The 24,909-nt window shown below is 42.1% G+C and overlaps 1 protein-coding gene across 1 annotated transcript in view; it reads right to left on the bottom strand.

The window, feature by feature from the left end:
* The window catches only part of CACNA1C (calcium voltage-gated channel subunit alpha1 C), a 449,625-nt gene that overhangs the window by 129,523 nt on the left and 295,193 nt on the right, over window positions 1–24,909 (bottom strand). Inside the window, exons 9-10 of the mRNA XM_066184282.1 lie at window positions 8,836–8,939; window positions 2,688–2,860 (exon numbers count right to left, since the gene is read on the bottom strand). Coding sequence (XP_066040379.1) covers window positions 2,688–2,860; window positions 8,836–8,939 — 277 coding nt within the window. The remainder of the gene's footprint in view (window positions 1–2,687; window positions 2,861–8,835; window positions 8,940–24,909) is intronic.

Raw genomic sequence — 24,909 nt, 5'->3', positions numbered from 1 at the left:
GGCAAACCCGTGTTTGCAAACAACATGGGAAAAACTGCCTGAAATGTGGTACTTCCTAAAAGGCAGAGAATTAACTCAGCCTGCACTGTGAGTGTTTCTCAATCCATGTGAGCAACAAGTGGTAATGAGCTCCCTCAGAAAAATGCCAAGGCCTCTGCCATGGAGAGGTGAGCTAAAGACTGCACAGGTTGTCCAACTCTGGTTGCATTCACCTTTCTTTTTCACCCTTTCCTTCACACTAAGGTCCTCTCTGTCGTATCCTTGCACTCGATAACTTCACTAAGGGCTGCAAACACCCCGTGAGGCTTTGGGCAAGGTTTGAGAGCCCGAGGAAAGCAGCAGCAAACACAAAATATGACCAATGATGCCCTAAGGACTGTCACAGAAAGGGGATGCAGGTGAGTTTCTCTTCCCTTCCACCTTGTGTCCTCTGTTTTACAGAAGGCTGACGAGCTGGCAGCACTCTCTACGAAGTTAAAAGACAGCAAAATCTACCTCTGTAGCTGCCAAGGGCAGAGAAGAGACTGGAAACATATGTTCTCTGTGTTTGGGATGATTCAGTTTAGGCAAACTACCTGGGTCAGAGCACAGATGGTGCAAACTGCTGAATCTCAGAACTTACATTAGCTGAGTCTCTGGATTAATAAGTATTTTTTATTTGAACTTCTGAACTATTCTGATACTCTTCATTAAAAAAACCCCCAAAACTCCAAGCCCCCAAAAAACCTCCAAGGGAAAGCCAAAGAAGCAAAAACTGACACAATTTCTTTCAAGCGTGGATGGGAATCACTGTCAGAGGCAGGAGCACGTGTCCTCTGAGCATCAGAACAACACCACTGATGCAAAGGCCACATCCAAAGTTTATTGAGCTAACACAGCAGCCTAAGGAGCTCTGACCTGCCCTGTGCACTTCAGTGATCAGTCATTTGAAATCTTCAGGGCTGATACCTTGAAGATCAACATTAATTAGTCACTGAACAATTTTGATAAACCATGTCTTACAAAACTCGCCTTACCAAATTGACCAGAAAAAAACTGCAAGCAAGCTGGAGACGCTGTACACCTTTCAGTTCTTAATATCACCACCCATAAAAGGAACTTGTTAGCTCAAATATGGATTGACCACACACAACAGTACCTGCAGTGAAGTCCTCATCTGATTTATTCGGGCATTTATGCCACAGAGCAAAAAAATTTTGGCCACGATTAATAAATTCATTTCTGAATGGTTGCTGAGGTTCAATTGTCAAGCTAAACTGTATGAGCAATGAAAACACCAGCATAAAAATCAAAACCACCTGATCTGGGAAAAGTCACCACAGGGACTCCTTCAAGTCCAGATACCTAAGTATTGTGGCTATAACCTGATATTAACATAACCTGCTACAGTGCCATACCCAAATTAATGAGTTAACTCTCAAAAAATAATCACTGAATGAATCTATGTATTATTAAGCCTGTTTGTTAAATCAAATTCCAATATTTCAAATTTTAGCTCGTAAAATATTATTTTAGAAGCTAAAACAAATGTGCCCAGGTTTGAAATGGGCTGAACCTAGAGTTTACTAGCCCAATTTTTTTTTTTTTCCTAAAAGAACTTCATCATTTTGGCAGCAATAGTGGTTACTAATATCCTAGAGGTGATGAACATCTATCAAAAATCTTGCTGAAGAAAGAAAGGCGCAACTTGCCCATGCCCAATCTTCCTATTACTGGAATAGACATTTATAATGGGATCATTCCATAGAGTTTGATTGTTTGGTGAGAAGGGTGATATCTAGGGACATGTTTCATGTCTTCTCTTCCAAAATCAAGCAAAGAAAATGCCCGTTCACGCAATGAAAGCCGAGAGCAGAGCCACTGTCCATTGGCTGTGTAAAGGTCCCAAGTCTGACATTTCCCAGGGGCACAACCAGCAAAGATAACTGCTCAGTGGTTCTGAAGCGTTACACGGCCTGAGTTGGTAAAAGAGAAGGCGGCAGGAGAGTCATTGTAAATAATGAAATGTTGGGGAGCACTGCTTTCCTCAAGCCCCTCCTTCCTGAGGATTTCTAATAGGAGACCGTTGGTGAATTTTCACTTTGTGCAAACATCTCGTCAACTCCAAAAGAGAAGAGTAAGAAATAACGCCCTCAGAAGGAATGCCTGAGAGCTTTATCCAGCCTGGCACAAGCAAACGATTTCAGTGGAGTTACAGATGGCCCACTTAGGGTACAAGAGAGCTGATTTGGCCCTCCTCCCATACTGGAGCACTGCTTTCCCTAAGAAACCTTTGCTTTCCAAGGAACCAACCACGTGCAAAGAACCTGCAACACCGAGCTACTATTAAATAAATTAATAGAAGGCACGTTTATATTTTAAAACTTCTCTCAGTAGTGGACTTTACCAGCAAGTATTGACCTTTTGTCTGTTTAATATCAGGGTCTAAAGGCTGTATCACAGACTAAACACTGATCTGCAGAATAACAATTGCTGAAGGTGTGTTCCTGCTTCCCATGGTTTCCTACAAGCATTAAATTGGAAACATGTATAAACACAGTGCTTATCTCAGGAAGAGCTTCTTCCTCCTCAGAAGCCACCTCAGCTCTACAGCAGATGGGCACAGGCTTTATTGCTAAAAACACAGAGAGACACAGAGAAGGAGAGAGAGAAAAAGGAAGAGAAAGTGAGAGAAGAAGGTTGCTTACTGTTTCGAGGCTTCTCCTCATCCATGCCTTCATCTTCATTTTCTGGATCAATATCTTCTGCTTGAGTTATCCAGTCTAAGTATCCCTTCAGATCCTCCTCCAGCTGTTGCTTTTCCCTCAGCTTCTGGAAATCCCCTCGAGCCTTTGCCTTTTCTCTTTCTTTGGAAAACTCCCTAGCAAGAGGGAGGGAGGGACGGGACACGGGTGGAAAGAAGGGAGAGATGGAAGAAAAACAATGGGTTAGATTGATTTCCACTGGAAAGTCTCTTCAGCCTGTGGAGCACACCCAGCTGTGTCCATTCTCTCCAGAACAAACACGTGTAAAACAGCTGGAGTGTCCACACTTCTATCAATACTTAGGAAAAGACTGATAACCTTTTTCAAAACTTTCCTTCTCAGCATTGGATTGGCAATTCAAATAAAAACACACATGTAACAATTTATGTACATTTATATACAATTTTATGTACAATACCAGACTTTTTTTTCTAAGATTCTGTAGACACTTGACATTTCTCCAACAGTTATTTACAAATGTCTGTGTGAATAATGGATAATGATGAACTGTTTGACAATAATCTGACATCTGGAGAGTGAGGTGGTGGCTCTGATTTCTAGCCAGGTTTCAATCTGTGTTTAGGATTTTTATATGTAATCACAGCTAAATTGGGCTAGTTCAAGTGTAATTAATGGTACTCACAATCCTGCGCACATTTAATTATGGACCATTTCACCCACAGTACTGGAAAATACAGTTTTATTGAAGTAAAGTAAAAGTTTTACTGAAGACTTCCAGCATTCGAGGCTGTTATCTGACATGAAATGTACTTTCCAAATCTCACACTGGGTGCACAAATACAATAAATTAAGGGCAGATTAATTAAAAACTTAATTAAACTAATATTAAAAACTAGTAGATGCTGCCAGAAAGTGAACAGGGTGAAACATTTGATGACAGTTTTATGAAGGAAAACTGTTGGGAATATAGACTTAATACAGGGCATAAGCACAAGAATTTTCTGTTGCTTAGTTATGATCCTGAGTTCTGGCTTTGCTTTCTTTTTTTGGCTGCAGTGCTGTTTCTTCTCCTCTTCCAGAGACACCTATACAGCAATAATTTTATTTCAAGAAATGCTGACCTCCCTTATTTAGGGACTCATGTGGTTCTCAACCAGGTTTTAACACCTGTATTTTAAAAAGTAAGCTTAATGATTGTGAAAATTGCTGCACCCAGAGTGCCTAAGCATTAAGTCTTATATCTGCTGAAGCAGATCGCTACACAAGACACACACAGCAGATAATACAGGCCACTCTTCCTAGAAAAGAGAGGTAAAGCCATTCTCCCCAGTGCATTATCCATTACTGCTGCTGCAGACTGTCAGCAAGGAATGGATTTAACAAAATGCTACTCCACTTGGAATTTATCTCAGGTTCTTTTCCTACAAAAATGAACGCATCTACCATTGATTTTGGGGGCGTAATACGAGGAGAATGAAAATCCCAGCCAAAATGTGAATTTTGTGAGTGTCATGTGGCTGAGATGGAGGTGGGTTTCTTACAGTGATGGTGAGGCACTTCCCTCCTGTCTGATCCAAAACCTGCTGGAAGAGTCCCATGGACTTCACAGGTTTTGGATCAGGTTTTCAGAATTATGAGCTGTGCATGAAACCAGCACTGCAGCAGGATCAAAGCAGGATGATCCCTTCTTTTCCAGCCAAAAGATGTGACAATGTATGCCAGTGTCACCTGCAGCCCTGCCACACTGCTGGGGGCTCAGGTTCTCCCAAGGGAGTGTGACAACAGAGGTGGAAATGAGGAGGAGAACCACTGGCTTCTCTTGCCTCAAGTTAATTCACGCTCAGCTCTGGGTCCACACCCAGCCCCAAGGCGTGGAAAAAATGAAAAGTGGAATTTTCTTATACTGGGAGTGGTATTTTACTATTTCCAATGTAAAAGAAACAAATAACCCCAACAACAACAATAATAATAAAACCTGTACAAAGGTTAGGAAAAAATCCATCAATGCTGGTTATATTTTCTGCTTCAGTGACATCTTCCCCCTGGGTCTGCTACAGTGCTGTATGCAAATTAATGAATTAACTCTCAAAAAATAATCACAGAATGAATCTGTGTATTATTCAGCCTGTTTGTTAGATCAAATTCCAATATTGCAATTTTTTAGCTCGTAAAATATTAATTTAGAACCTAAAACAAATGGGCCCGATTTTGAAATGGGCTGAACCTAGAGTTTTCTAGCACAGAGCAAAATACTGTGCTTGCCTCGTGTGAAAGACCTGCAGTTCTGTGTCTCTTCCCTTGGTACAGCACACGATTCTCCACATCCCAGATGACTCTCCAAAGAAAATCCATTTAAATTGTCTTCATTTCTATGCTCTACTAACAACAAACCATTGAGAACAGGGTTGTTTTTTGGTTTTTTTTTTTGCAATTCAAACCACCTCCCAGGTGGAAAGGCAGCCTGTACTTGGGCAAATGTAGTTCACAATCAGGAGTTACTACCAGTGGTCATTTTCCTTCCCAGGGGAAGGGAGATGCTCAGCCCAGGGCTATCGCAGGCAGGTGCACTCATTATTGCTGCCTCCAGCACAGCTAGCAATAAATGTTTGCAGCTCCAGCAGGCAGGCCGAAGACCAAAAAAGCTTTTGATGGAATTTCCATGTTGAGTCTAGATGTTGTCGTCTCAAAAAAGGGCTGAAATATCATGGCAGGGGTAAGGTCAACAAAGGCTTGCAGAACTAGCAAGAAATCTGACTCTTTTCAGTGAACCCAAACCATCAGTGTAAAATGATTATATGCTTAATCTGATTGTTCTTTACCACAATTCAGTTTGTTTCCACTTTGGTTTACTTCTCCCAGAAAATTATAGAAACATCTGCCAATGTGGAATACCAAAGGGCAGAGAATTGTGGAGAGATGTTTTCTCATGTGAGGTTAGAGTGGGTCAAGATCATAAACACCCAGCCCTGCATCATGTGCTGTTTCAGAAGAAAATCTCTCTTTCCCATCCCGGTGACGGAATTCAGGTTATTCTGACCGATCTCATTTCTCACATTTAGAGGCGAGATGGAAAGTGGACAAAACAGCAGAATCCCAACAGTTCAAAACTCTTGCTTACTACTCAAAGTGGAGCACGAGGCTCCAAAGGCTCATCCACCCTGAGAAGGAATGGGAAGGGTTGGAAGAGGGGACTAGGAAAAATACCTGAAAGGTCACAAAAACTGCTCAAGGAGGAGCTGCACCCACAGCCAGCCTCCTGTTCACTCTGAGCTCTTTCTCGGCAGTAAAAGCATCCGAAGCAGCCGACTGCGTTTTGCAGGATCCTCTCAAAGCAGAAGAAATGCCTGTTCTCCTGCCCTCCCTGTGCCTCAGGCAACTGCTTGTTTGGCCTGTGTCCTGGGATTTGCATCAAAATTCAAAGGAAACGTGACTCTGTACTCTTAGGTGTACATCTCTGAAGGTTGAACCTGTGCCGCCTTTTTTTTTTTTTCCCTCATTAATTAATTAATTTCATTAATTAACTGAAACAGATAACACAGATGTGAACGTCTCTGATCCCAGGTGACTTCTAATCGCTGCTCAGAGCAATGATGTGGAATTGTTTTGCCTGGGCTTGGGGAGGTGTACTCTGTGATCTGCTGACTGGATACTCCTTGGGAGTACATGAATTTTACATTGTGCTCAGCCAAGTCAGGAAAGAGATTACAGCTCCACATATAAATACTCTGACATGCTATTTAGCCTAGTATGTGATTAGTAAATTCACCAGGACCGTGAATGGATGACATACCTGAGGAAAAAACAAATTACAAAAGAGCTCTTTCAGCAGAGGCAGAATCCAGCATTTCATTTTGCAGGTGCAATCAAGGTGTCTTTGTGAGTACAATTAATTACACTTATGCATTCAGAAGTGATTAAAACCCCTCCCGAGCTAATCTGTCATTTGTGAAGTCTACCTACACAACATGCCTGCTGAAGCTCCTGAAATAGATAAATGGGGGAAAAAAACCATCAGAGATGCCCAGAACGGATATTCAGAGATAACCAGGAATGCTGCTTTGTATCTAGAACAGACAGGTGGATCATCAGCACAGATCAGACTAATAGAAATAGCAAGTCTCCAAGAAAAAAGGCTGAATCTGCAAAGTGAAGACACTTTGTAACTCAGCAGAATTTAGAACTGCTTCAGAAAGTTAATTGTTTAAGAACTGCTTATTTAGACCAAAGAAAATTTGGAACATTTCTCCCATAATTTCTTTGGGTTTTTTTTTTTTTTCCCATGGATGCAAATTCTTAAGTTTCTTTTTACTTTTTCTCCAGTTAAGGACATTTTTGCAGAAACAGTGCAGCTGTCATAACACTGTGAAGACAGCCAGAAAGAGTGACTCACAGCTTAGACAAGGTGAACTTCATCTTTGATTTCAGTTCCCTCTACAGACTGTTTCCATCTCCTACCACTAACTGCGGTGGTCTAGCTGTGGAAGATTTAGGCCTCCAAACACTTTCTTGAGTTGAAAATGAAAGAGAGGGGAAATTAAATCGTTAATTATGCACAGGTACAAATCCAAGTGCAGGCAAATTTAACCAGCAGTGCTTCAATACTGTGCACTCCTCATGGCTGGGCTCACAGGCACTTTTCATGGAATCAGATACCGTAAAATCTTTAACAACATTTCTGTATGAGTGCAGCTCTGATGGAACAGATCCCTTTCCCTGTCAGCTCATCACCATCCCTCACCAGTGCCGACATTCTTACCTGCTGGGCAGAGAGTCCACCTGGAGGAATGAGGAGTGTGTGTTTCAAAACCTCACCAGAGCATCACTCTCCAGATAAGCAAACACAGACTATTGCCCAACACTTCATTGTGGGGGATTTTCTCCACACTTCCATTACTGTGTGGAAACCCTTCTCCTTGCAGCAGCTCATCTCCTTCAGTGGAGTCATGGAGACAGAAATAATTCCTCCTGCAGGCCTTCTATTATTACCTGTCTCTTTGCCAGATGGCCAAAGGTGGATGTTTTCCCCCAGTCCCTTCCTAGCTTCTTGATCCAAGTCCTGAGGGCACAATTTCTATGAGGCATCAAGTCCTCTCTTCTGCTCAGAGATTATTTTCACTCTCTTTTGGTCAAAAGATGAGGGACTTCAGGGCTGCCTACTCAGGCAACAGGTCCAGGCCTTAATCAAACTCATTTAGAGCTCATCAGAGGAGGCAGGATGGTACAAACAAAAAGAGGATGCGTAAAAATCCTCATACCATATTTATCCGTGTACACAGAACGTCTGTAGCCCCCAGTCGTGCCCAAATATGGAACTAGAAGCCTAATTCTAGAAGATTTTTTTTTTAAATCTTGCAAGGAATGTTTGCTGGCTTGATTCCTTTAATTATGTGGCTCCCCAGGGGCAGTAAATTTTTTAACGACTGGGGACAATATCCATTGTTTTTGATCAGAGCTGCTAAAATGATGCTTTGCAGCGAGGGTTATACTGCAGAACTGAAACACAGCTAAGTGTCTGGATGTCTTAAAAATGCTTAAACACTAAAAGGATCTCTTCTCTGTTCACCCTTGGGAAAGGTCAGAGGGAAATGAAGTTTTCTCCCTGCATCATGCCAGGTTTGTAATCTGCACAACAGAGAAGATGGGCTTCCTGAAGGAGAAACGTGCCCAAGACTCTCTCCAGGGAAAATAATCTCCTGGTAGGCTGTGCTTTAGATATACCGAACAATGTGAAAATTTCTCCTGTGAGAATTCATAATTTGGCAAGAATCTGATCCTAGAGCTGTGAAGGGATTTGTCTCCTGCTCTCATTCCTCCTTCAGTCCTACTGACTCTCCCAGAAATTTTACAGTGATCCCCTTCTGTGCACGGATTGCTTTGCCCACAGGTGGAGGAACGTGTTACAGACAAAAAATTGCCTTTTATCCCTTTGGTTTAGTCAAAAGGCTCCTTCTGTGACACTGGGAATGCTGTATTTTGCTATTGGCACAGCAACAGCCCAGGCCTTCCCTTCAGGTTTTGGAGATCAACCCACCAGTGACCGTTGTGTTGGTAACCAGAGAGTAGGAATAGAAATACAGATTTTTTTTTTTTTAAATAAACAATAATAAAACATTTTCCTGGTACTGCTTACCCGCTAAGTACACCGAGAACCAAGTTAAGTACAAAAAATGACCCTATGATGATTAGTGTAACAAAATAGATCCAGGGCCAGTCCCTTCCTATGGCATCATTGACCTGGAAGAGTGGAATGATAATTAGTGAGACAAGCTCAGGTTCTGAGCACTGCAAGGCTCCAGCCAAAGAGATCCCAAGTCACCAGCAGTAAGAGTCTTCAATAGCCAGTTTTCTGGAAATTTATGACAGGTTGACATAAATAATTTGGAAGGCCCTGAGGTTGAATTTCTCTGTCAGGGAATAACACCGCTTTCGTTACCTGTATTGTTATTTTCAATATTTGGACATTTTGTCAAAGTATTTCAGAGCTGATGGGAAGCTTCCTCGGATTCAGATTTTTTTAATCCCTCTGAAAGTATCCTGGTGACAGGGAAGAACCCTTATTATGGAGTCTTGCCCTGTAGCATTGGAAAAAGGACACCAAAACTGTCAGCTTACCCGCTCAACACACCAAGAACCAGATTTAGAACGAAAAAGGATCCAAAGATGACCAGACTGACAAAATACACCCATGGTAACTCATAGCCCATAGCGTCCTGCATCTGGAAAGATGAAGGAAAGTTAGAAGACAGAGAGGGAAAGCAGAAATGATTAGGCAAAGGAACAGATGGAAAGGTTTGTAAACAGAGCCTGTGGTTGGTTTACACATAATCATACCAAGGGTTTCTGTGTGCTCTTTTCGATGTGACCACTCCTTTGACTGTTTTCTTTCATCTATTTCCTCACAGTCAGTGACTAACACAGCCTAAGACGTAACCATGTGCCCTACTGGCACTCACTTGCATGCTAATTGTGGATTTGGTTTTTAGAATTCACTTACAACACCACAGAGTGTCCACCCCAAGAATTCTAAACCGGGCTGCTCGCACATATGACAGCGCCAGTTTTGGGTAAGCATTGCCACAGTGTATTGTCACATCACATTTAATTCCCAGTAAATGTGATCCCACCAGGTACCTCAGAGGGAAGCAGGTGGGAACTGGGGGCAAATCCTGCTCCCTCCCTGGCAGAGCTCTGGGAATCCTCAGTTTACCACAGTGAGGGCAGTGGCTTTGCTCTTTTCAGGAAGGTCTTTTCAAGGCCCACCCTGTTCTGACCTGGTAAAGCGTTTTCTAAATCTTCCCCACAAACTTCCTTCCCTCGACTTGAAGGATGATTCACTTCTCAAAACACAATTCCTACATTCCCACTAAGAGAATCTGAGACTGTAAACTGAGTGACACGGATTGCACACTACTACGAGCATCTGCACATGAAGCAGGGAGACTTATCTTAGCACCAGAGTCTCTATAATACAAGGTCCAGTTCCAGCCCATACTAAGATCTTGTATATATTCTAAAAGCATCTAGTGCATTAACGTTATTTTATCTTGAGGCCTCCTTCAAAGTTCAAAATTTTGGAAAGTTGCTGGATGCCTTAATAGAATCTCACTTCTATTATGGCATCACAGACACCAGAGTCCCTTCTTTACTCTTCACAAGCACTTATCTTTGGATCCAGACGTGGCATCATTAAAGAAAAAGATGGTGAATAACACGTTCAGGAGCACTAAATTGATTTATGAACATAAATTGCAAACTTTAAAGTTCCTAAAGGCATAAAGCAATCTACATTCCTTTGTTTTCCACTCTTTTGAAAATTTTGTCTTCCCTTTCCAGGAAAACGGTCTTTCCTTTGCAGCCTAAACATTTGTTGGAATCACAGAAGAAAATACCCTCCCCTACACGGGCAATGAGACACTTCAGAGGAGGAAATTTCACTCAAGATTCATAACAAATCGGGAAAGGAATTTCAGACCTTCACTAAGACAAGTAACACTAATATAATCTGTTCTTTGTGGGTGGGAATCCATTATCCATTTTTCTTCCAAAGCAGAGTCACTAAAGTTCTTGCCTGGCAATAGTCCACAGCCAATGGACCGACCCAGAACTCCATCTCAGGGCTCCTTCAGCTGTGACCGAAGTAGACTCATTAAAAAATAAGCTCCAAATTTGCCTCTGTGAGAACAGTCCATCAGCTCCTTCCTCACAGGATAAATACATTTGCTGGGCAGAAGAATACCTGAGCTGCAAACATTCCCCGAGCGTAATAAACTTCTTCCCTTTTTAGAGCCGTGCAGAATTTTTCAGTCAGTTTATAAATCATACTAATTATTCTTTATGCTTGCAAGCCACATTTCATCCCGTGTGACCAAAAAGCAGCACCCCTGGTGTCTACTGCACATCAGGGCTTTAATGAGAACAAAGCATCACTGAGGATAAAGATAGAAGCAAAAAATTCCTCTGAGACCCCAGCTGGGAAACCAAGAAGGCAAAATGTAAATGCCCAAGTTGGAATTAAGTAAAGGAATGAGATTTGACACCCTCTCTCTCCTACAAAGAGCAGCGATATCTATATAAAGCGATCTGCACAAACAATGAGTATGGATGACTTTGAAAAACTACCACAAGAATTTACCTTTACTGTGGGCACAGTGATGAATTGACATCCCTGTAATTATGATAGATGGTGCTAAAAAAGCCTCAGCTGCTTGGCATTTGTCTATCATCAGTTTGGGACTTTTTTTTTTTTTTTTGTCAGCTGGAAAAGTAGAACTTCCCAAAGCTGTGGTACAAGAGAATCATAAAGAGCAAATGCCAGGGTGCCAGGTACAGAGGTCAAGTGCATGTCAGGAGAAGGACAAACCTTCAGGAAGAAACTTCCAGATATCCTGGTAAAGTATCTAACTAGAATACAGTGTACCCTGTTATTCCCAATGCCTGCACAATTGCATAACAATTGTACCAGCCAGCATCAGCACAAAAGAGTCCTGTAAAGCAGACCTGCGTCCTGGTACAGCAGAGCATTTGGGACTTCTCAGACTGGAAATTTCAGAGGTCAGCTTTTCACCTCCTTTTTATTGCACAGTTGTATACGTAAGAGGCTGAGGGGCACAGACAGCAGGAGCTCCTCAAGCAGAGAGAAACTGTCAGTATTTAGAAGACAGCTGAGTCTGTTGCTGGACTTCCCTGTGTTTGATGCTCTCATGTCTTTTTTTTTTTTTTCTTTAGTAGCAGGTGAGATTATTCCACTATTGTGAGGTGACATCATTCCTGTGGGACTGACCCACAGGTGGCAGGAATGCGTGTTATACGATCATACAAGGTTAAGTGTTTGTAAAATTATGTTAAAACCTCCCTGCAACAAGGAAAGAGAACACTGTGAGCTTACTGCTTGCTCCTGAAAAACAGCTGCAGGAGAAAGGCAGAGAAATAAATAGGTTGTTTGGTGAAAGGTGGGGGAAAAAGAATAGGAATAGACTGAACCAAAACAGTAACACCAAGGCCAGGAGTGTTGCCATTTGCACCCTCCTGAGTGCAGAAAAGGAAGTCTGCAAAATATATTTTGTACTGTTGCCCCCAGTGAACAGGAGCTGGCTGTTATAGGTTTCCTCTCTAGGATGAACAACTCCTGGAACACAGCTCAGTTTTCTGGTGCCTGAGTGCAGCACTCCTCCCTAAGTGCTTACAACTAACCCCAGGAATCCCGACAGAAAAGGCAGATCACTTTCTAAATTCACATTTCTGAACAAAGGCTATCATGTCCACCAGTGTGGGTCCGAATTATAACTTTCAGTCCAGGTAATTGCAACCTGCTGCCAACTTCAGCACGTATGGAACACTTGTTATGTCAGCTGGAAGCTCAGGATCGGTGGGAATCTGCAGATTGTCATTTGTGGAAATAATTCTGAGCCTGACATCTCAACGCTTACATGCCACTGTTCTCAACAGTGAGGAAGTTGGCACATTTCAGAGCATTTCTGCATCATCTCTCAGAGATCCTGAAGATAAGGATTCCTTCTCATTATTATTTCCTACATCCCCTCTCTGGAACCGTGGGGACATCCTTTGCCTCATTATGCTCCAGCTTTCCAATCTGCAGAGTGGGATGCTGCCTTGCCTCAGTGGGTGCTGTCAAAGAAAGCACTCAGTTTCATGACAAAAAGAGGTCATTTCAGCACATACGAGGTCTGTTGGAAGAGCTCCGTCTTTGCCAAGCACCCTTAATTGCTATCAATGCCTCTAGCATTTCAGCAAAGGCTTTTCTCTCAGTGCTACAGGAAATCACCTAGAAATAATAATAATAATAAAAAAACCTAGAAAAATCACCTAAAAAAAATTCACCAGGGTTTTTAATTTTGTATTCTGCTGATCTCAATTACTATCAGCATTTTCAGTAGCGGCCAAGGAATAAAAATCTTTCTTAACAGACCTTTGTGCCTTTGTCTTCTGGTTCTTCAGAAGACACAGGTGAAGTCACATTGGCAAGGCCACAGGAGACATTCAAGCATTAGTTGTTTAGTCTTTTCTTTTTTTTTTTCCCTTTCCCAGGGATAATAGTCTGGCACATTTGCAAGTGTCTCATTCCTTACCCAGCTCAAAGACAACGTTAGAGGCAGATAACCTATTACCATGGCGGCTGAGCATCACCAACCACTTAATGGGAGGGGCAGGAACAATTCACTGAATTCTGCTGACTTTACAAGTCACACGCTCACACCCTGACACTCTGTGGTAAACGTCTTTCAAAAAACAACAGAGGGTGACAGGAAAAGTTTAATCCATCAGAAAAGGGCAGCTGGAAATCAGGCACTGGAAAGCAGCAAGCTGAATTAAAAAAAAAAAAAAAAAAAAAAGAAACCTGCCTTGTTCACAGTGCTGGAGAGCTGCAGCTTAATGGAAATAAGTAAGGGCACTTGGGTTAGGCTTCTGTTCCTTGAATAAATTTAAATTGATTCCTAACGACTATAGAATGTTGTGATAACATTTTTTAAAAATGCTAGTACTACAAGTATTCTATAATGAAGTGTAGTATTCTACAAGGAAGTGTATAACCTTTCACAGAGTAACATTTGGTGAGAGGAGCAGCATATTTAATAAAATTAAAGGGCAGCAAATTTGGAATTTTTGCATAGAAATGCTATTTTCTGTAACCTATCTCTGGAATTTCCTGCCGCAGAAAACAACCTAGCCAAAACTAATGGTTATGGCCAGTAGGAAAATCTCTAGCTGAAACCAAATCTATCTCGTGACAATCTAAAATTGGAGAGGATGGGGAGCAGGAGACAGCAGAAATAAGAGATACCACTCAACTGTCATTAAATATTATCTTCCAGCTTGAAGCCTTAATTTTGAAAGCCACCTTTTCCAGGAACAGCACTTAAACACCTTCCTAACTTTTGGGATGTGCGGAAGTCATTTCTTCAGATCAAAGATCTCATGGTAGGCTACTGGCAGGCAGAGCTCGGGGGATACATAAAGGGCCGTGCAGGTATTGATGAGAGTTTGGGATATTTATCATAGATCAAAGAGCTTTAGCTTAAAACATCAATTTTCCTTTTCCACCTCCTCTTTCCTTCTCTTCCCATGAATATTTTGGGCGAATGCATTTCATTCACACATAACCTCATGGAACTAAAACTTAAAACTCTGCTTTTTTATTATTATTTTTTTTTAAATAGGATGATGCGCTGTTTGGCACTGCGAGGGAAAAATGTTCTCTGCTATCTTTTTCAGTCAGAATTAGGTACAACTCCAATTGTAATAAACAAAACAATATCTTCTGGTTGATTTCTCAACTGCAAACCAGCTTTGGGCTTAAAATCCCTTGGCTCTGCAGTGCTTGGAGTCTTTACCTTGAAAACTCTTGGGAGTTATCAGAGGATGTGTGACAAGAAGGTTTGACTCCTTTCTCTCGACTTCTACTTAGAGGTCTGAGACATCTGGGGATTGTCTCGTTTGGTCATGCTCTTAACTTGTAGGTGGGTAAAAGGATTGTGACTATTGAGGCTGTGACACAAATAAATGAACACCTAAAAAGGCAGAAATTTGGTATTGTTAGCTCTGATAATAAATCCTGCACATAATCTTTTTATCTGATCTCTAAACTGTACACTGCTTATGTTATACTGGGGTTTTTTTTTAATGTAATGCTTGTGATAATTAACTATGCAATTTTAAATGTATTGCGAACATTTGCAATGTTTACATTGTTTACATTCTCGCTGCTTTTAACCAGGAGATTGCTTATCATTAGTCACAATTTCTAACTTTAAAAAACTGTGAGTGCTTAAAAGAAGCAACAGAAAGATATCAGTGAGGTGACACAGAACTAAAAGTTGGCATACGAGGGACACAGTACTAAAATTGACTTTGTATCACAGGCTCAATAAGAACTTTCTCCAACCTGTGGGACAAATTATAAGATTGCTCCTCTAGCACTGAAATCTCCTGAATCTGCTGGTTTGTCTGGAGCCTGAAGGGTGGGAGGTTGCTGTGCATCATGTCAATAAAGACATGAAAAAAAGCATAGTTTTACTTGATAAATTCCTGGTTGCTCTCCACATACACCTCAAGTAAGTCAATAGACAAAACATATATCCATCTGACTTCACCATTCAGAAATGGAGCAAGGAAGAGATCCTATTTTCTATTATATTTCTATATCTTTCTATAAAAGATCTGTATTTTCTATTACCCTGCATATACCCTAAAAAGTGGGCTCAGTGCATTATTGCACTGAGGATGCAGATTCCACCTAGCAGATTCCTTCCCTGATTTAAAAATCTAATTAATTGTCTTTGCTTGGTCAGTTTTTAATCCAGCAATCGTGTATGTGCATAATTTAAGGCACATAAATGAATAATTCCCCTGAGGCCAATGGTCAATATTATTGTTACCAGTGGAAATGAGCTGATATGCACAGGAGCTTTGCTTGAATAGGCTGGGGCACAGGACTGGAAGGACTGTATGATTATGAATTTATCTTCAGAAATTCCTCAGGGAAAAAAAAATAGAAGCTTGATGTACATAGTTACTAAAAAATTACAAAACACATTTAAGCATTCCCGTCTCTAAATTCAAGCGCATCATGAAAAGTATTCTCGTCTTGTTGACCTGGGATAGTCTTTCAGCTGTTCTGAGTCTTTAGGACAGGTGAAAAGGAGTGGGAATTTATGGTCTCAGAGCTGACTCGAGAGAGAGATGGGCGTAAAAAAATTACAAAAAGTCCAAACTTTGTAATAAGCAAAAAAATGTAAAAACTAAAGTAAACTAGACTTTTATTGACTTGGGAGCAATGGCTTAAAAACACAGGCAAAAGGCCTCCAGATTTCTTTGCTCTTAGACTGGTCAGAATTTCTTCCTAAGCATCATCTTAGAGGTACTCTAAGCTGCAGTCACTCCTTAAAACTGTTCCTAAAGGGTTCACATTTTGTAGCTGGTGCTACTGGGTGGATGAAAAAGAACCACCAGAGAGTTCAGCCCAGCTTCAGTCTGAACAGATGACAGTCAAAGGAACAAGCAGCACTTCATCAGCAGCTCCTGCTTTGACAATCGCATTTCTTTTAATTTGAAATACTGAAGGAAAAAGGAGATTTTAAGCTCAGTTGTTCCCTCCAAGCTCCTATTTTTAAGGCTCTACTTGCTGCGTTACCTCAACCATAGAATTTTATAAATTCTGTATGTGAATTCTCTAGGTACATATAAACACTTTAAACCTTTTTCAGTGTCTTCATGAGAAAGGCAGGACAGATCTGGGTGAAGACAATGGGCACAGAGATTGTGAACCAGGGCAGAGAATGCTCCAGACAGGTTATTCTGCTATACAGTCACTGCGGGATAAAAATTAATAACTCAGGCAAGATTCATCATACGTTGGCAGCAGGAAAAATAAGAGGACTCCCATGTGTCGCTTGGTTCCCCAATCATCCCGTAGACTCTGCAGTGATGGAAAGAGCAAATTAGAATTCCACTCTGAGGCAGAAACACTGGCAATTTGTACAGAACTCTCTGCAGGAGCTAAATGGAGCCATTAACTGAGAAAGGACTGCCTTGATGAGGACAACAGAAACATCGAGATTAATTTGCAGCAGAGAACCCTTGAGAAAGAATCAAAGGAACTGCAGCAGTGGAAGACGAGTCCAGAAGAGAGAAGGGGAATGTGGCAGACCGAGATCTGAGGACGTGGGGTCTGCAGAGGTTGCTTCTTCACCTCTCCTAACAAAGGTTGAAGATGCTCAAAGACCAAAGATGTTGAATCTGCTATCAATGTCCTCACCCCAGTCCACCTGCCCTGACCCAGGTGAGCCATAATTTGTGGTTTATTAATGAGAAGATTTTGGTGTAGCTACAGATCATTGCTGCACTGCCTGATCTCCCTGAGCAGAGGGCGCAGCCTCCAGAAGTGGCCAAGCTTCAGCACTGTACAGAAGACTAATGGAAACAGTCCTGGGGCTCAACCTCCAGAGCCATGAGGGAACAAAACCCTGCAGGAGACACACCTTGACTGGCTTGAGCTTCCTGGGGAGACTGTGCAAAGGCAGGAGTCCTGCAGGAGGGTCCTGCCAGGCTGCTGCTGCCTGCCCAAGAGCAAGGTGGGAGCTGAGATCAAGCATTTCCTTGATGGCAAAGTGAAAACATGTAAAATAGCTCATATGAGCTCCTCTGAAGTTGCTCAGGAATGCCATTTTGCCGTCACATGGGGCAAACCACGTTTGCTTTAGTGGCATGCAGTCTGAGGGAAGGGCACTGCCGCCAGTAGAATTTGCCGCACTCATTCTTTTATGGGAGCACATTTGCAGCACTCATTAAATACAGACCCCTTTCCAAAGGATACGAACATTTTTATCAGCTGGGAAAGACTATATAAAGTCAGAGAAACATAGGAAAAGACCAAACTTTCAACTATCTAGTCCCAGATGACTGATACTGACTGTATGCTGTCACTGAGTCCTTCCACTGCGTTTTTTAGCTCTCAGTTTATAAGCACTGAATTCCACAACATCATTTCGCTTGTTAGTAAAGTTCCACATCCACATTTAATCTGTTTTCAGCTTGGGTGCACATTGTTTTTTACAGTCTGATGTTCTTTACCAGACTGAGCCATTATGGAAAGTACAAGGTCTCTGTTTGAGGGTAAGGAAGAGAATTACAGCTCGCATTCAAATACCAGCAGGTCAAAATGGCTGTGGCACACAATGGCTGGGCTGAGCTGTTTTCCACAGCAAATTATTTCTGTTGAAAATGCTTCCTGATCCCTGTACTTCCCCAGCACAGCAGTTGGTGCTTGCTGGAAAGGTAGGGAATCATCGAGGCTGGAAAAGGCCTCTAAAGATCAAGTCCAACCACCAAGCCGGAATCAACACTAGAGGGGAAATTCTGAACGTGTTTAGCAGTGCCCTAGTTAAAGCTGTGATTTCAAATGGCCTTCACACAAGTTTATTGTACAGCCTCAACAGATGGCAAAGGCCATTTAACTTCACACTTTTCAAAGCAGAGGGGAAAACACACTCTTCAAAGCAGAGGGGAAAACTGTTAGGCTCTCCCCCTTCACTTAGGAAAAAAAAGAAAGTCCCAGCAGTGTTACTGGCTTTTGTTTTCACAAAGATGCAACTTTTATTAGCACTAGTAGTGCTCCAAAGGGACACGCAGCATCGTCGTGGCAAATCAGCTATCTGAGGAGTGGATTTGCTGACAAAATCTCAGCACATTAAATTTTGTTGGTACAACTACCCCTGGGAAATTCCTCTAGTCAGCTAGGGGAGGGCAAACAAAAATAATCAGTATAAATCACCATTTTTACGTTCTCCCGTCCCACCTGTAATTTTGTGCTTTTTTGAAGGACTTCTCTGTTTTTCTGTGAAAAGTGGAGGGTGCTACATATCTCTGCAGCATGTTTGGCAATACAGGGATACTGAACTCCCACTAAAAGCATCGGTTACACAGCAAGAAATCCTTACATCAAAGAAAAATTCCAAGCCCCAATCAAACTCTGGCTTTGCCGCCTCACTCACTTTCTGCAGGCTTAATATATAAAAGAGGGGAAAAAAAAAAAATCAAATGTATCTCAGTTCAGTTTAACATGGAACACGTTAACCAGAAGTGAAATATTGAAATTCAATTACTGCCAAGTGATAAAGCAACTCACATTCCAGAGCATGCTGAAACTGCTGCACTTGGAGGATATAAAAAAAACAAAACAAAAGAAAAACCAACTCTGAAACTGTTCCCTCAGAAGTTAGTTGTTTTTTTTCCAGTGGTGGCTCAGGTCACTGTGCCTGCTCTGAGGCTGTCTGGGTCATCCAGAAGAGTGGGGAAAGAACTGGCCAGACACTGACCCAAAGACCTGAGCAGGTCTTCAGGACTTTGCACAAACACATCCTGCAGTCTGCTGTGCCAAGCCCTCACTCTTGATCATTCTGCTTGTTGGTTCAGGTGACTGGCAGATCATTTTCCCTTCCTCTTGTGTACTCAACAGCTGACAGCATCAACAAGGAAAAGGTTGGGCTTTGGAAAAGTCATCCAGGAGCCCAAAGGCTGTTTAGCCACAGTCCTTTCATTACAGCTACTGCAGCAGTTCCATCTCTTACTGCTACTCAGTTATGTAAAAAAAACCTTCTCGCCCTTTAAAGTCTTTGGAAATTCACTCCAAAAGGATGAAGTGCTCAATTCGAGCGTAAAAATATCCCCTAGGGTGGTGGGTTTCCAAACCTAAAAACTTCATTTCATCTTGGAATTCCAGGCTACCCCTTCCTGTCCCTGTTTACGTTGTGTGTTACATTTGCATGGCTGATTATCCAGAAAGGATTTTCTGCCTGTATTACTGCACTGCTGTTTTATAAATGCGTCCATTTATCTCAGTGTAGACCGATAGCAAATTCTTCCACAACTACATCAGAACAGTACTGATTGCTGCCTGCACAGGAGGATACAGGCACACACCATTCGTTGATTCCCATAGCCAATTAAGTCCTTAAAAATAAAGATTGTGTAAAACAGCACTGTAAGATGTAGATAATCACTACCTTCTTTAATAAGTGAAGGCAAGACTGTCAATTATTTTTTTTTGCACTTGATCAGTACATCCCAAGTTCCTCCGTACCCAGCTCACAATCTAGGAATCCTGGGAAAATTCTACATTTTAGATAATTAACCCAGTTTCCAGTCGTGAAATCACATCCGAAATTCTCAAATAAAACATGCAATATCTAGAACTCCTAGCGCACAGATGATAACAGACCTTTGTCTGATAGGAACTCAGAGATATTGTAAAAGCTCTGAAGATTTGTTGGAAGAATTACTATCAAAGAACCTGAATGAGCTGCAACTTCATTATTGACAGACAGGACTGCCCCTTCTCCTCTTCTTACGAGTCTTAGAAGCAACACCACGTAGGCAAGATCAGCACAACATCCTGATTTATTCATTCTAGATATGCTTGCTTTAAAAGTCAGTAAAGTCGATGCTCTGCGGTGAATATTCACAGAATAGTTTGGGTTTGAAAGGACCCTTAAAGGCCACCTAGTCCAACCCCCTGCAATGAGAAGGGACAACTTCCACGAGGTCAGGTTGCTCACAGCCCTGTCCAACCTGACCTTTGAAGCTTGCAGGGATGGGGAATCCACCACCTCCTCTCTGGGCAACCTGTGCCAGAGTTTCCCCACTCTCACTGTAAATGTTTCCTTCCTGATTTCTGATCTAAATCTGCCCACTTTGTTTTAATTCCTTACCCCTCGTCCCATCACTACATGCCCTTGCAAACAGGGACTCTCCAGCTTCCTGTAAGCCCCCTTTAGGTACTGGGAGGTCTCCAGTCAATCCTCTGATTGACTTCTAAACCCTCCATTTCTCTTTGTTTCTTTTGGAAGATGCGCTCAATATTGTTTTGGGGTCTCCAATTTGGGTGCAGTTCAGAGTTACAAGGAGACAGTTCTGGAGTGGGCCATGGGTGCAGATAAACTACACTCTCATGATGGCATGACCACTCATCACACTGAGCCCTCAAATCCTGCCCAGGCAGAAATCCCTCTGAAACCAATGAATAAAGCCAATATTAATGGACCAATTCTCTTTGCAGGCAGGAAGGGCTTAATATTCACAGTAAGGCTGGTGAAGATTTAGCTGTAGTGCCCTTTGTCTTAAAAGCAAGATGTTGAAACAAGTTAAACTCCAAATAAACAACAATTTAATAAATGGTTCTAGACACATGACTTGTGTCCTGACCTTGGGCGTATTTCCTTGTCTTTTTCTTTCCCAGGATCTAGATAATGACCCAGTCTGTCATTTGTGAATTTGTCTAGTAGATCTGGGTCCACGGCTAACAAATCTATTGATTTGCTTTTTTTTTTTTTTTTCCCCAGAAGGTATCAGTCATCATTTCTTGATAAAACTGGTGGTGGGGCTCAAGCAGTGCACCCACAAACGGAGGCACTCAAAATCCTAAGTCGTGTAGAAATGTCCCAGTAGTTTAGCTCTCAATTTTATAGCTCTGGGTCAAAAGACTAAAGATTAAAGACACGAAAGGTCTCTGCGGTGATTAGACAGCAGCAATTAGGATACAGTCTAAAGAAGAACAAAAGGAGAAAGAAAAGTGAAAGGGCAACAGGAAGACAGGGCTATTAAAAAGGTCCTTCCCACACAGGAGCACTGGGCAGAGGGTCTCTGTTAACACCTCCCATAACCAACCCCAAAAATCTTATTTTTAATAGAGTGTTTCTTTTTATATAGAGGAAGAGGGCTCAGAAGTCCAAAGTTGAGTTCTGAAGGGCTCATAAAGGCTTCATTTCGCACAACAAGTGTGTCGAACAAATGTTCAGCAGCAGGTTTTCGTGGCAGGTGCCAATGAGTAAGTCACTGCTGTTACTCACTTTCAAGGCAGTGGTACAGCAAACCATTACAGTTGCATGTGAAGTTGTTAACGAGGAAAGGGAAAACAGATTGAGGTCAGCATTTATGCAAATTGGATGTGGAAACTGCTTTTTCGGTGCATTGATGCTGCGGCCCTTCAGTGCTCTGAACTGTGGCCCCTCTCCCCTTACCCACCACTGGTAGAGCAGATGGAGGTGAAATAACCTCTGCAATCACACTGATGGGTTGCTCATACTTGCGTGCTTATTCTTTGTAAATTTTTCACATTCATGCAAACCCCTGCCAAAAAGATGATTAAAAAAAAAAAAACCCCTTCAACCCCACAACAATAAAAACCCAGCATTTTCTTGGAGGGGCGGAGGTGGACGGGGAATAAACACCATGGAAACATGTAGACAGATATATTCTTAGAATCGGATCATTCTCTTTTGTGGAAAGCCTTTACTAATTCAAGCTTAAGTGCTGCAAGAATAAAGGGTTAGAAGGAAAAACACAGCTGGCGAAAATTGGGGGGTTGCAGCTCAGCGTTTAACGTCTTCCACTTTGTGGCAACATCTCTGAATTTCTCACGTCTTCCTCATTGGCTGCCACAGGCTGGAGGAGGGGGGGTGAGAAAAGCTCACAGAATCTGTCAGTGCTGTCAGCAAAGTAAATTACATCTGTTGTTCAATTTGTTCCATTTTGATTCCACGATGGGAACTGTAAGGGTGGCTGTGAGCCCGTGCTTCGAGCCGATTTAGGGACTCTAGAAAGGATGATCTCAAAGACTGAGAGGTGGAGGGAAGTTCCAGGACAGCCTGCTCAACCCACTGCATCTCTCTGTGTGTTCCTCTCTGCTGTCCCTGGGGATGAGATGCTCCTGAAGGTTTGCACTGATCCAGTCTCACTGCCTTGTGCCTCTCACTGCACTGCTTTAGACTATTAACTTGTTTCCTTGCCTAGGGGCTGGGCAAGACTAACGAGGATTTTTTTAGATCTGAGGGAGTCAACTTATTGCGTGCCAGTTTGGACATCTCTTCCAGGGACAGGTTAGTGCCCTGGATGTCATCCAGGCTTGGCCTTAGTCCATCTGTACTAATACCACACTCTTTAGTTCACACTTGGAGCCTCGAGGTAAATTGTTCCTGGAGGCACTGAGACTCAACCAAGTATTCTGAAGTGTTGTCCAAATGACAGATGGGTCAGAGCCAAGACTCCAAAACTGATGGCAGGCTCAGGGTTGCTCGTTATTAATAATCTTCAAGCAGATCAAGCAGAATTACTCAATCCTAGAATTCAAGCTGCAAGGGGGCAAGCAGAACAACTCAGGACCAGGTTCTCCACTACCCAGCCACGTGAACAGCCCAATACAACAACACATGGTTGTGTTTTGGAATTTCTCTGTGCTTTGTTCCCATTGATATGTACAATTTCTTAGGTGCAGGGCAGTGGAGACACCAGGCATTCAGAACTGAGGCTGCAGTGGATAGATTTGCATGCAGTGTCACAGGTCTCCAGCTGCAGAGAGCACATTTCACACAAAGATGAAAACCTTTCCAGAGACAGGGCACTGGCCAAATCGTATTTAGCTCAGAAACAAAGCTTCCCCTGAAGGACAGTAACAAACTGATTAAAAATAATTAAAAAGAAGATCCATTAGGGAAGGTTGAAAGAGCTGAATCTCCTCAGATTAGAAAAAGATTAAGTGAAGACAAATAATGCCTACAAATATTTAAACACTACGTTATAAACTGCTCAGAGATTAATTTTCCTCCTTAGTCAACAAGACAATACAAAATAATGGACTGCAGCAGAGGCTGATTACAAAATACCAAATGATTCAATTTGCAACATTTGGATTTTCATCTGCTGCTGGCAGTTCCCAAGATGGATGGGCCTTCAGAAACGGGCCTTGGTGCCTGCACCAAGAGAGCTGCTAATGCTGATCCTACATTAGGGAGAGTTTTGAGAATAATAACCTCAAATCCTTCTATAGGGAAAGTTAAAAAGTTATAAGGTGACGTATCACAAGAGGTGCCTGTCTGCTCAGCGGTTCCGTGGACTGACTGACTGCCCGTGAGACAAAGGCATGGGACAAAATGAACTGGTAAGACTGAGGCAGTACAGGAGATGTGTTTCTACAAACACTTAAAGCTCCCTTCAACAAAGATCAGTTCTTCAGCAAAGAGTCAACAAGGCTGTTTTGCACAGATTTTCATCCTGTCCAATACAGTTATTTCACATTAAAAAAAGTTGGCTCTTTTTAAGTAATTATCCCGCCTTCCATGATAGCAGTGTCAAACTGCTTTCCCTAACATTTTTCTTCCCCATTTCAAAAGAAACCAATCTGCTCCCAAGTCTTATCTGCTAAGAGAGAGAGAAAAGATTAGAAAGTGTATTGATCTTAGTGATGCCAAGCCCTCCTAGGGAATAAAAGTTTATTGCTTTCCTGTCTCCGATTATCTTTTTGTGAGGAAGTGGATCACAGGCTGGGAAATGGTACTCCATGAGAGAGGAGACAGGTTTCCCTACACAGGTGGAAAAGCCTGCACTGGGAAGCATGAAGAAGGAAGCAGGAAACTGAAGTTAAAATTTGAAGAGCTATTAAGTGGATCAGGAGTCCAGGGCTTGTGGAAGGTCGCACAGCTTTCTAACTTTTCCAACATGCAGCTTTAACCTTGCAAACTGTGGAACAGCACAGACATTGGTCTCATGAAATGACTGCTGTATTTTTCAGGGCAACATGCTGAAATGTGCTAAGCTCCATCCATTCCCCCTGAGGGGAAAGCAGAGGTCTAAACCAAAAGTTTTGGTGTTTTTCTGTTTTTTTTTTTTTTTTTTAAGAAAATAAGAAGATATAATTGAGAAGCACTTATAGAAAAGTTCAAAGCAAGGGAATTGCCCCATCATCTCAACACTTCCAGCCAAGTGATTCAGCCCAGAGCTTTATCTGTTGTTCTGCTGAGTTTTAGGTCAGGCACGCATTTTCAGATTGAAGAAGGGAGCAAAGAAAACTCTCTGCATCCACAAGTACATCCTTGGAAGGCTAATCTCAACAGATACCCAGGCCCTGATTAGGCATCTGTAACTCCTCATGTTGCACTATGACTGCACGTGAGAAATCTCAACAGCATGATCAAGATTTTGCAAAATACAAAGTGAGATCCTGACCTTTTGAAATTAATGAGAATTTTGCCATTGACCCCAGCAGGACCCCAGATTCAAATCTTGTTATCTACCCTGAATTGCAGAGGAGCTAAGAACTTGACAGTCTGCTTGAGCTTTGAATGCTCAGCTCTTTTAAATATTAGCCCATTATCTTATATTTTTAAGTTTAATGAATGACCTCTGAAAATCATCATAC

Source organism: Chamaea fasciata, unplaced genomic scaffold (assembly GCF_029207755.1).
Source record: "Chamaea fasciata isolate MVZ Bird 193981 ecotype frontalis unplaced genomic scaffold, bChaFas1.0.hap1 SCAF_5, whole genome shotgun sequence".
NCBI lineage: Eukaryota > Metazoa > Chordata > Aves > Passeriformes > Sylviidae > Chamaea > Chamaea fasciata.
Note: the sequence above shows the minus strand (reverse complement) of the source record. Positions and strands in the feature narration are given on the sequence as shown.